The sequence below is a fragment of the Pterocles gutturalis genome, unplaced genomic scaffold (assembly GCF_000699245.1).
Source record: "Pterocles gutturalis isolate BGI_N339 unplaced genomic scaffold, ASM69924v1 scaffold15204, whole genome shotgun sequence".
NCBI classification, from domain to species: Eukaryota; Metazoa; Chordata; class Aves; order Pterocliformes; family Pteroclidae; genus Pterocles; species Pterocles gutturalis.
In genome coordinates, this window is record NW_010133481.1 from 38445 (window position 1) to 50825 (window position 12381).

At 49.6% G+C, this 12381-nt stretch overlaps 1 protein-coding gene across 1 annotated transcript in view; it reads right to left on the reverse strand.

Moving 5' to 3' along the window:
* Positions 1–1403: 1403 nt before the first annotated feature.
* SEPT11 (septin 11) overlaps positions 1404–12381 on the reverse strand; it is a 17513-nt gene continuing 6535 nt past the window's right edge. Inside the window, exons 4-8 of the mRNA XM_010081259.1 lie at positions 10177–10338; positions 8367–8463; positions 6909–7077; positions 3071–3203; positions 1404–2089 (exon numbers count right to left, since the gene is read on the reverse strand). Coding sequence (XP_010079561.1) covers positions 1898–2089; positions 3071–3203; positions 6909–7077; positions 8367–8463; positions 10177–10338 — 753 coding nt within the window. The 3' untranslated portion in view covers positions 1404–1897. The remainder of the gene's footprint in view (positions 2090–3070; positions 3204–6908; positions 7078–8366; positions 8464–10176; positions 10339–12381) is intronic.

The window sequence follows — 12381 nt, forward strand, 5'->3', positions numbered from 1 at the left end:
CTGCTCCCAAGCGTCTTCGCAGGACAGCACTTCAGCGTGCTTGGACACGAGCTGCGGGACAGGATTTCTACAGTTGGGCATGACACTGATCAGCCCGCAATGATTTCTGCAGCCAAGCAGAGCATGCAGCACGCGAGCACTCTGCGTATTCCAGCGGGTGCCGAAGGGCAGGTTCTCGGTCAGCGTAAAGCAACAGCGCTCCATGGGAGCTACATCCATTTCCACCAGCTGAGGGACCAGCCCGAAGCCCTCCTCACCTTCCCTGGGGAAGTCAGGGGCAGAAGCAAAGAATGATGGGCACAGAATCAGCAGCAGGGACAGGGGACGTGCAGGGAGCGTCAGAGTAACTTCCCAAAGTACAAAAATATACGGGTATATATGCAATATAACAGAACCTCGTGGGCTCAGACAGCTCAGACCTGGCTGACGCTCACAGGGGAGACAGAAGCATCTATCCCACATCCCTACTAGCATTTTGGTTCTTCCAACAGTGACAGCTTCGTGTTAATCGAGCAGGTTACTCTGCCAGAACAGATTAAGGAATGCACTCCTTCACTACATGCTATCAAGAGAAGCCTGGAACTGTCATTTTTGTGTGTGGGTTAAAGCAAGCAGCGTTTTCCAGTGAGATTTGCTGCGCTGCCATCCTTACAGCCATCCTGATTGCAGTTATCAACTAGCCCCCTTATCACAGATGACCCAGAAAGGACTTGCATGAGTAACCCTTTAGTGGGTATGGAAAAAGTGGATGGGAATTACGACAGGAGGCCTCAGAGCAGCCTCCGTTACTGTCACCTGTCCTGCTGCGCTATACAAACACGCCTGCTTCACCTCCGCAAGGCCTGCCTGCCCTCACTGTCCATACCACATCTAGGTGGACCTTGCGTGCTGGTTTTTAAAGCAGAGTGAAGCAGCGGGTATCCTGTAACAAACAGGGGTCTCCTGCACTGAGAGCAGCCAAACAGAGCCGGCTCCAAGCACAGGCTGCAAGGAGGAGCTTACATCCACTCCGATCAACCCGGAGCTCGAGGTTTTCAGCAGAGCTCTGCAGTGACATAACTCTCCAGTTTCAACAGAGGCAGAGTTAGGTCCAGACTGAGCACCTCTGAAAATCCCACCTCCAAATACTGACCACGGGACAGACTCTGTCCACAGATACGCTGGTGCCTGCTGAAGTTGCTGGACTCTCAGAGTACCGGAGTGTATAGAATTATACTCCTAGCATATGAATATAAAATAGTAGAAAACAGTGCCATTATCTTTACTAAAAGGTACGTGTTTCTTAGCTTATTATATCAAATTGATACAACCACAAATGCCATTCACCTGCAAGTATGGTACCATAGAAGTTATTTAAAAAAAAAAAACCAAAAACAAAAAACCAAAACTTCCTGTCTTTAAAGCAAGCTTCCAAGTATTCACTTTTGGCACTATAATTTCCCATGTAAAAATAACATGGTGGTTTTGGTTTCTAATCTACTTCTACTTACAACTATAATCTTAAGGAATGGGAACTGGAGACTACTCTTGGATGAAAGGAAGGATGGGTATAGACCCCCTTTTACTTTTGGCTCAGGCAGATAAATCTGAGTCCAGAGCATCCCAGAGCTGTTCCAGAAGATGCTGGACAGATCACAGGTCCAACCTCCACCATCCAATTGCTCTCCCATACCAGTCAGACTTCTTGACATTAAATTTGAAGGTACTCTTCTAGAGAAAAATTAAGATAATGTCCCTGGCCCACCCTTTAGAAAAAAATATTTTATTTGATCAGGCTGATAAAAGCCCAGTTTCCAGTCTGGTAATGGGGAAAAGCAAATACAGACATGCATCAAGAAAGAAAAAAACAACCTCCCAAACCGTAGTAAACCCTACAAAGGACGTGGTTAACATCCGCTTACTTTTTCTTGTCCTTGTCTTTCTTGGTTTGCTGAGAACCTGCCTGCTGAGCCTGTGACTGTAATAACTGAGCTGCTGCCTTCTTCTTTTGAAAGTTGTTCAGCTCTTCCTCAAGTTCCTTCTTTTTGTCTTCCACTTTCTTCTTCTCTTCTTGGTGAGTCCTCTTTAGATGGTCAAACTTTTCGTGAAGCTGCCGGGACAGAGACAATGAGAATTGGAGGGGAGGAGAAGAACGTTTTACCCCATTACTGGGGTGCTTAAAGTGGTTCCACTGGCACTGAGGCCTCACTGCATTAATAACAAGTCCCTGGCCTGTCCCAAGCACGCCTGGCTTTGTGAGAAAAGCCCTGCAATCAACACAGTACACACAGACAGGGGAATTTAAGTTGCTGTAGGAATATGACAGGTCTCTCGGCACTTGCAAACCCCATGTTCCATCCCTCGTTGCTTTCTACCTAGTGGACTCATTCATGCAAAGCAAGAAAACGTGGCCATTCAGGGCGGTAATCTCTTCTGGGCTCTCCTCTGTCCCTCCGTAGGAGTATGGACCCTTCCGCAAGGCCCAAGGCAATCCCAAGCCTTCCCATGGCAATGGGTGGTGACCCGTTAATCAGGGCAGCTCTCAAAGAGCTCCGTCACGTCTCTCCACAGCTATGTGGAGTGAGACTGGCTGCCCTCCGGAATGCCCTTCTCTACTTACTGCATGTCTCCAGATCGGTGTGACTGCTAAAGGGCAGCGCTGGCTGCAGCACAGCTGGAGATCCACTGCAAATTTGAGTAACAAAGATATTCTCTCCTTTGGGTGGTAATGAAAAGGTGAGAGAGCAGAGAGGGCTCCAGGGCCAAGCGAGGCTGGCAGTCCTGTGGGGTACACGGCTGTGGCACCATTCCTGTCACACTGCAGCACCTCCCACTCGCTCCTCCTCCAGCTGCCCCAAATCAGGGACCACTCCTGCCCCATTTCACAGATAACTTGTGTGATGGGGTCACACCACCAGTCCATGGCAGGACTGGGAACCGAGTCCACAGCTGCTTCCTGAGACTGTTTATGTGCAGCAAGCCCCTGTTTCCAGGCTTGATATTGGCCCCTAGGTGCTCACCTTCTCCGGGCTCTCTTGGAACCACCCCAGCCTAAACCCTCACACACAATCCTGAGTTACAACATACTCACATCTTTCTCTGCTTCCTTCAACTCTGCTTCCTTCTCCTTCACTCGCATGACGAACATCTGCCTCATTTCGTCTTCCTTCTTCTGGAGTTCGCCCAGGAATTCGTTCCTCTTTGCTTCGTAAGTCTCTTGGAGACTGTTAAAAACACAGAAAAAACAGCGCTGTGTTTCAAGCACAGTCATGAGCTTGCAGCCTTTGGCGATCTTACGGCTTTGTCTTTTCGCAAGACATCCCTAACTACATGGGAGGCAGGAACCACCGAAACCAGCCCGAGCTTGCTAGGTGGCAGAAGCATGGGCAAGAAAAAAACCAGCAAGCCATTCAGGATCCTGTAAATCACTTGTCAGGGAAGAATAAACAGCCACTAGGTAAGCATCTACAGCAATCCCTGATGCTCTCATGGGTTGGGATCTGTCTGAGTCACACCTTCACACTTCTCCCACTGTTTGTCCTGATTCTCTCTATTTGAGGCACAGTATTTGTGGAACAGCAATGGGCATATCGGGATGTGAAATGGGGCTTTATGCAGGTCATTAAACAGGACACTGACGTAGAGTAAAACTAATTTTCACTACTCATTGCTAATGGATTCAGATCACAGCCTTTACCTAAATAAAGACACCCTGGGAGCCCTCTCTCTGCCCTTTAGCTGTCACCGGAGGCTAAGCCTTTGCGAATGAGCAGCAGCGTTCCTGCTCCAAATAACCCCATTCCTTCATTCCTTTATTCCCCCTCTGCTTCTTGGCATTCCTTTATTTCCCCAGCCCTGAGATATTGCAGCAAAGATTTGGGACACAAAATATGTTGTCCATGCACCTCTGAGATTTTCAGAGCCTCTTAGGAACTCTGAATGCCAAATTCCTTTTCATTTTATTCCTTAAATGGATTTGGCTACTTCAGTCATAATGATAGCGTGGGAATGACAACTATTTCCCCCTAAGATGCTTTTTCGAAAATGCATTTTTTTAAATTAAAACTCCACTGCTATCACAGAGATATGTTGCATCCATGCACCTAAGGAACGCATTAACCACTGGGCTAGTGAAACACCTTCATCCCATTAACGCCAAGCTCCTGCCTTTCCCGGCATGCGGTGGGGTTTTCCAATGGCTTTTTTGTTTGGCTGGTTTTGGTTTTTGGGTGGGAAGGGTTGAGCTGGGGAACAAAACTTGACAGATAGAGTTAAACTCAAGACTTGAGTCAGATAGGCACTTGAATTGCCTCCTAAAATACTTCTGGCTGCTCCGGCACTGGCCACCCTGCAGGAATCACACCATTCCCGCTGGCCACACCAGCTTCCCACACATTGAACCAAAAACGCTCACTGTAAAAATGACAAAAATCTTTTTGTGTGGGAACAGGGCAAGAGGCATCTTTGGATTCTGAACTAAATCAAGAACCACACCAATCACAGCAGATAGAGATCAGGAGGCTTGAATCAAAACCTCCCAAAAAATTCAGTTGTGGATGTAATCCTCCAGCTGTGGACACTGAAAGTTCAATCTATAAACCTTCTGAAAGGTCTGGCTGGAGCCTAGGAAAACCCCGAGGGTAGATCAGCCTTCACTGCTCAGTGAGCAAAACCTGAGTCTGCAGTGAGTGACACACTGTCCTAGGGAGCAGCAGAGCCTCACGGAGAGGAACGGAAAGCGCTGCTCACTGCTCATCCTACCCTGTACTGCAAACCAGTTCTTGCAAAGCTCCCTTCCAAAAACACAACACCGGGTGATGGACGAGCAGGAAAAGGCCAGCGGGAGCAGGGGTGGCAGGGGCTGGCTGGTGAGTTGTCCCAGGTTCAATGCTAATCCCAGCTTCAAGCTTAAAAACTTCGCATTAACCTAAGGCCAGGAAGCTTAATACTCTACCCAAGTGACTCTGACTTCCAGAGAAGCAAAGTTCTCAGGGAAACTGGCCGAGCAACTCCAGGCTGCATATGAAAAAAATCCCACATTACAGCCCTGAGGAGCAACAGTCCAAACCAACTGGGATCCCTAGAGCTTCTCACAGACAAAGATGACGAGGGAATTTGCTTTTAAGTATACAAACATATGAGCCTAGATTACAAGAGTAACTTTATTCCCCAACATACACCCACACACACACTGAAGGATGCCCTTGCGAACAATCTTCCTTAAAAAAATTTTTTTTGAGAAAATTAACCAGAGCAGCAGAGAAACCAGCCCACGCCAGCCACAGCACAGCAGAAAGGTCTCTGTGCTAGAGGACCCCATTTCATGCACCTATGGGGGCACTGATGCTCCCCCCTCACCTCCTGCAGCTCGGACAAGCGGTGGGGGCTCTGCCGGCGAGATGGATCACGCAGCCACCACCAGCCTCCCTTTTCCACACCTCGTGCAAGTGCCTAAACAGCACCAGCAGTTTGCTGGGGTCTTTAGCCCAGCCCACCCCGAGATTTACGAAAGGCTCCCTGCTCCTGGCTGATGAGCTGCAGCCCCTGTGGCTCCCAGGGCCCAGACCCAGGGGAAGGGCACGCTTTTGATCCCTGGTCTCAGAAGGAAGAACAGAAAGAACCAAGCCTACTGTTTTCCTCATCTCAGATATACATCAGCCTCGTCCAAACAGCTTGGGTTCATGGGTTTTGTTTGTTTATCGGAGAGAGGAGGCACCCAGAGTGAACTGTTCTGATCTAGCACGTACCAGATGGAGAAATTCTGTACATTTTCATTTCCTTTCTACTTATAGCTTGGGCAAAAGAGGCCTCGTGTACAGGAAGCAATGGAAATTCCTCAGATTCCTCCAAGGGAAGGGCTGAGCCCATCTTAAACCACTGCTCTCCAGAAAGGAAATCCAATAACGCTTCACACTTGGGCTCAGGAACAGAACTGGGCTCCACCGATTCCTGCAGAGTTTCTGCGCTGCAAGACACGCAGCTGCACGAACTCAACAAGTCACAAACAAAACCCTGAGCTGATGCAAACTCTGCGCTGTGGCACAGGCCTCGCTCAGCTCCCCACAGAGTGCTGTCATCCAGAAACGGGAGCACAAGGGCCCTGCTCTGCCTTCTGCTCTGGAGCCTACCTGCCTTTCCCCCGCTGAGGATCGGAGACAAGCCACATCCATGGGGGTCTGTGCAAGCCGGCTGCCTTCTCGGGGATGGGCACATCAATTCCCGACACGCACATGTGTCATGGGGGTAAAACCACTGATGCATGTGTAATTCTGACCCTCGGGGCAGAGAGGAGCGTGGGATGCTGCTAGGGCAACCGGTACAATTGTTGGGGAGAAGTTGGGGAGGAATGGGAAACAGGAAATGAAAGGAGAAAACAAACACTCCCTCCCAAATTCCCACACAGCTGTTGTCCCAGGCTAACGATTTGGGCTTCAGACCAATAAAGCTGTCAGACAGTATAAAATCTGTGTTTACTAGTATGCCAGACCTCTTCACAGCCCACCTTGGACCAGCTGTGAAAAGCTCTAGGAGGGTCAACAAGAACATTTATCCCAAGATCCCCCCTTCAGTAACCAGTTACACCTCAACGCACGAGTCGCCTTCATCTCAGCACAGACACAGCTGCACTTTTCAAGCCCAGCAACAGTACCTGGCCCTGACTTGCCGCACAGCGAGCTGGCTGCAAAACACAGTTGTGTCCACAGCGGAGGAACAGGGGCACTAACATATTACCTGACCATCTCAAAACCTCCCCTGCTCAGGGCCCTGAGGGCAAGACTGCATTGCACAAGGTTTTCCTCCCCAATCACACTTCAGACCTCAGCTGCTCTGAGTGACCACGGCTATTCCCTCACCGGTTCTTGCAAACATCAGCAACCTCAAGACCTCAAATTCTCTGTTTGTATGAGGCCTGAGTTACGCTTTCCTACCTGAAAGGCTTGCTGTCTGGATCCGTGTCCTTGAATCCCATCTCTTCCAGTTTACAGCGCCTGTACAGCTCGTAGTGTCGGGTGTGCGTCTGCTCTCTCAAGTCCTCCATGTTCACGCGGATCAGCATCTCCCGCAGCTTCACAAAGTCACAGTGATTTTCATTTTCAACTGCAAAAGACACAGACCACCCACAGCGAGAACATTAAACCCATGAGCCAGGTCCCCCCTTTCCCTGGACCCAGCCCCACTTCACCAAGCCTGGGAGCTCTTGAAGCACACAAGGTGAACTCCAAAGCGCCTTGCTGAACTGGGGGTGAAACCATCCCGCGCCAAACAACGGGCATTCGGTCAAGGCCTCTCATGGGATTTGCAAGATCTCCGATCTCCATCTGTCACAGAGCTCCTGTCTCTGCATTTCTGACGATCCATTTGCACGCAGGATGCCATTTCCCACTCCAATCCTCTCCAAATCTGACAGGGGCCCAGGCAGGTAACAACTCAGTTTGTAGCAGTGGTGAAAGCAAAGGTTATGAGAAGACCCCATCAGAGCTGCTGTACCCCTTCCACGCCAGCTAACCTCCCCCAGGAGCCCCAAACCCCTGCTCCTGGCACTGAGGGGAGGCAGCACACAAAGCAGAACACAGCTTTCCGTAACACCTTCTATTCAGAACAGGGTCCTGTGTGCCATGGTCAGTCCCTGGGTGAGCAAGCCAGAGGTCTGCATGCTTCAGCACAGGCGAACAGTTTGGCTATGCTTAACGACACAGGGTGGAAGTTGTCTTTTTAGGATGCAACGACAAGCAGCAGGCATCTCTGCTCCTAGCAGACAACTCTACAGCATACCTCCAGGGACACAGGGAAGCACTCCAGCTGCTCCCCTCAGACAGCCCAGCTGCCTCAGTGGAGAGGGCCAGTTCAGGGGAGACCTTCAAAGTCTCTGTGGTACCCAACCAAATCTCTTTTACTAGCTGGTCCTAGCTTCCTAGGAACAGCAAGAACCCAGCAGGACACGTATCAAGTCCAAGACTTCCCAAACTTACCAACTTATTTCCTAATTGTGTGTTATTCCCAGTGTTATCCTCTCGTGTACACAGCTAAAGACTGTAATTCCAAAGCTGCTTCTGGGTCAGCCTGTATTACTGCAAAAAACTGGGTGAATTTTGCAGAACTGTCCTGTGGATGCTCCCCTGCAGCTTGCTGGGTCAGTCTCCAACTGGATTCACAGCCTAAGCCACAAGCAGACCACCACAGCCTCAACCTTGTAATTCCCAGCGCTGTCTGGGAAAGCAAAGACCAGCCCTACCTCTGGCAGCTTTGGTACAGCCTGGGTTGCAAACCTGAGAGCTGTGATCTTGCTTTCTCAAGACAGATTTTGATAAGGACCATCCAGAGATCAATGTGCCTTTCATCACAACGAGACAAGATGACAAGGGTTATTTGTGCCTTCGGTAACGTACCCTGCACGACACCCCAGGGGTACTGCCTGGCTTTCGCCATCTTATTGCCAATCTTCACTTCTTCTGTGCTGCCAACTACAGCAAAAGGAAGGTGGACCTGCAAAAGGAAAGGGACAATGATGTTAGGGATTTCCTTTGTTGCCTTGCCAGGGATTGTTTCTGAAAAAAGCTGTTCACTGTGCCAGCTGTGCTGGATTTAAGTTAAGTGCCTTTGCAATTCATCTGGTGTTTCAGAAAGAGCAACAGGACAGTCCAGATGAGAAACCTGCTCAGACTTAAAGTCCAAAATTCTAAAGTCCTAAAAATATAAGATATGTACATATTTTAGAGGTAATTACAAAGCATGAATACGGTAAGCACAGAAGTAGCCTTATGCGTGAACACTGAGAAAAAAACTCAATAAAAAAAGAAAATAAAGTACACCCTGCAAGGAAGGTAGGCTAAAAATGAAGGGGGTTTTTGCTGCTAGAAATAACTGCTAATGCTTCCTCTTAAAAAGGGCAAAGCTGTGAGCAAGGGGAAGAGCAGAGTCGACCCAGCCCTGGGCCAACGTGTCTGAGTCACCGAGCTCTGCTATGTCCCAGTCTCTCTGCGGGTGTGGTGGCGACAATCTGGGATCTACTCCCAGAAGCACGGCTGCTGCCAGGAAGGAGCTTGCCTCTGCCGCCAGCGCACCGCCACGGCGCTCTCCCTGCCTTAACAGCATCCGAAAGGGCTGGGCGCGAGCTCTGGGAGCTGGTCCTGTGTCAGCCAAGCCATGCTCTCAGGCTGGGAGGGGAAGAAGCCAAGCGGCAGAGCGGATGGGATTAAATGGCAAAGGAGATTCCCAGCAGCCAGGCTGCACCAGAGGAAGGCAAAACACATGCTGCAAGCAATGCCCTGGCAGAGGCATGGCCCTTCTCTCTGGCAATGCAGAGGTTTGGAGAGGGGCTGATACCCAACTGGATATGATAGCTGCCCATCTACAGGCAGTTGTGCAGGGAAACTCGCAAAAGCCTACAAATCGCAAGGAAACGTCTTAGTCTTGACGCCTCTGTTCCCTGTCAGACACAGATAACTTAACACTGTCCTTGCACGTGCTTTTAGGCGCACTTGCTTTGGGGCTGGCACATCCTCTTGGGTGTTAGGTGCCCTGCTAAAGCCACCCAAGGGCCCTGTGAACGCTGCTGGGATGCACATCACTGCCAGAAACCCTAAGCTCAGGTTCTTCCCCTTGCAGTCCAAATCAGGCCCGTGGGAAACAGTTGTTTCCCCTCTATAAACACCACTAAAACTTTTAGTCTACCCCAGTCTTGTTTGCCCTCAATTCCCACCCCTATTTCTAGAGGAAGGGGAAGGAGACAAAAGCCACAGCCCTTGCCCCTGACGGCCACCAGCCCTGCTGAGAGCTGGAACACCACTGACAGCACCCCCGCTCTCACCGGAAAGCAAAACAAAGGCAGAAGTGAATCACCCCCCACTAAGCAGCGAGTGGCCATTTGGGACAGGAAATCCAAACTCCAGCCCTTTGCCCTGACCGCTCCAGGGCCCTGCCTCCCATCCTCTTCCTTTCCTGAAAAGGGAGTACTGCAATAGGGGAAGGATGTGAAAAAAATGCTCAGAGGAGAATCGTTTATCAGACAACGAAGTCTATCAGGCTAGGCAGCCCATGTCTGACAGGTATCTCCAGCTCCAAAAGCCTTCCAGCCATCCTGACTTCTGTGCTTAGGCTGGAATCTGAAAGCCAAAAAAACCACGGCACAATGTGCGCTACCCTCAGGGATGGGCCCACGCGACCTAAGGCAAGCAACCACCCCCACAAGAAACATACACTCATCGTGGCATTTATCTCGGCCACTGTCTCTTCGTCCGTCGGGAACTGGTAGATCTGGACACCGTTGCTGACCAGCTCACTCATGATTTTACTCTTGAACTTGTGCAACTCATTTTTCGCAATGGTGTCGGCTTTGGCGATGATGGGGATGATGTTCACCTGCAAGACAAAGACAGCACCTCCACATACAGGACTGCACATGTTGGGTCACCGGCAAAGGATGGAGAGCAGCACGCATCCTGCGGGAACAGCCCTACAAGTACCACCAGCCCGTGCTCCCACAGCAGAAGACCTTCCCTGGAGCTGCTGCTGGCAGCACCACTGCACCTTAGTCATGATTTTCAGGCAGCAGCAACGATGGCCTTAAAAAGAAGTCAAATGCAATTTGGCAACATGCTATTTCCTGCCCTGTCATATTTTATATGACATATACAGGAAAAGCTGTCATAGGTTATTACAAGCTGTTCCAAAAAAAGGAAATTACCATCCAGGCACTTCTCCTCCGCACCACAGCAGGCTGGATGCCTGCAAGCGACACACTCGGACAACAGCCCCTCGTGGCTGTTTGCTCAGGTGTTGGTACCAGGGCCAGCCAGGTGGGCAGCAGCGCTGCTGTTACCCCATGGAGGGGGAAGCAGATGGTCCACATCCGACCACCCGACCCACAGGCAGCAACGCAGGCACGCTTCCCCCACCTGCATGCCCTCACACGCTCCCGGGCACCGCTGTACTGCCAGACTGGGGCTGATTTATCCCTGCACAGCTCTAAGACAATCATCCAAGAGAACATTGTGATGCGGTTAATAGAGAAATTAAAGATAAGTTACAGCCTCTCTTCCCAGCCAGGCTGTTCACAACCCTGGCAGCAGGATGGCACACAGCAACCGCATCTGGGAGCCAAAGGGAGACGGTGCGGTACCCTCAGGGCAGCTGAACAGACTGATGCACAGCGAGCACGCCATAACGGCCTGCTTTGCTGGGAGAGGGCGAGAATGCATCAGGAGGAGGAATCCTGCTCTTTTCCTTTCTGCTCCCACCAGATGGACAACTTCTACCTTTGATCTTGCAGGACTTGCTTTTCCCTCACTTTTCCTTGCAGCAGCAGACAGAAAACATAGTGAGGAAGACGGTGATATTGACCTATATGAAGGGATTTTAACTACAGGACTTGAAAATCCTCCTACATGACATCACTTGATTCTGTTCAGAGAATGGCCTGGAGTTATTAAATCCACCTTTGCTGAAAGACAGAACATGAACACCAACTAGCTCATTTGGGGTAAATCTCTATAACCCTACTTTAAGCTGAACAGAGCAGGGATCCTTCTCCATCACTGCACAAAACCCAATCAATAGAGGTCACTTGAGGAAATAAAGAGCCATGACAATGTCATCATTCATCTTCTGCAGAATCAGAACCCAATGAGCCAAAGGTGCAAGGTAGACTGATTTAAATTGCTTGATCATGATGTAAAGCAGCACAGAGAAAGCTCAGTTTAAATACTCAGGTTTTACATTTGTACCTTGGTTATTTTCTGTAAAAGACAAGAGATGAAATCTTCTTGCATTTTAGCAAGGCATCACGGTTTAAGCCAAGCTTGGTTCCTGTTCTTGCTAGTCATGAGGGCAAATGAAGCACATGTTGACTAACTTATTTATTCAGATTCCTCTTGTTTATCAGATCATGGTTAGAATAATACTACCTTTGCCACAGAAGATCAAATCATCATTTGTGTCTAGCTGGATGCACAGTCAGAACACACAGACACAGCATTTTGATTTGTTTTTCACTGATTAGTACGATGACCTGATGTGGTTCAGATGTGCTTCCCATCTCACGCACACTTACCTAACCAGATGTTGTACCACAACATAATCATCTGTCAGAGAAAGTGAAATAGAGATAGCAACCACGCCTTTGAGTGCTAGAACTAGCAGAGTTCAATTCAACCTCTCGTCTTTATTGATGGCTTTAAAGCGGAAAGCACACTTTTCTCTTTTTCAGGAGCCAACTGATCTTTCAGTTGTGAACAAACCTGTCACTGAACTTGGCTGAGTTAACGCACAGCAAAGCAAGAACAGTGCTCTCCTACTGCATCCTCGTAAACAATTTCCTGCTCTCAGATTGATAACTTTATAGCATCGCTGGGGAGCAAGCGGCCACGTTTGCTAACCAGAGGTGGGACTGGAAGAGAGTAGCAG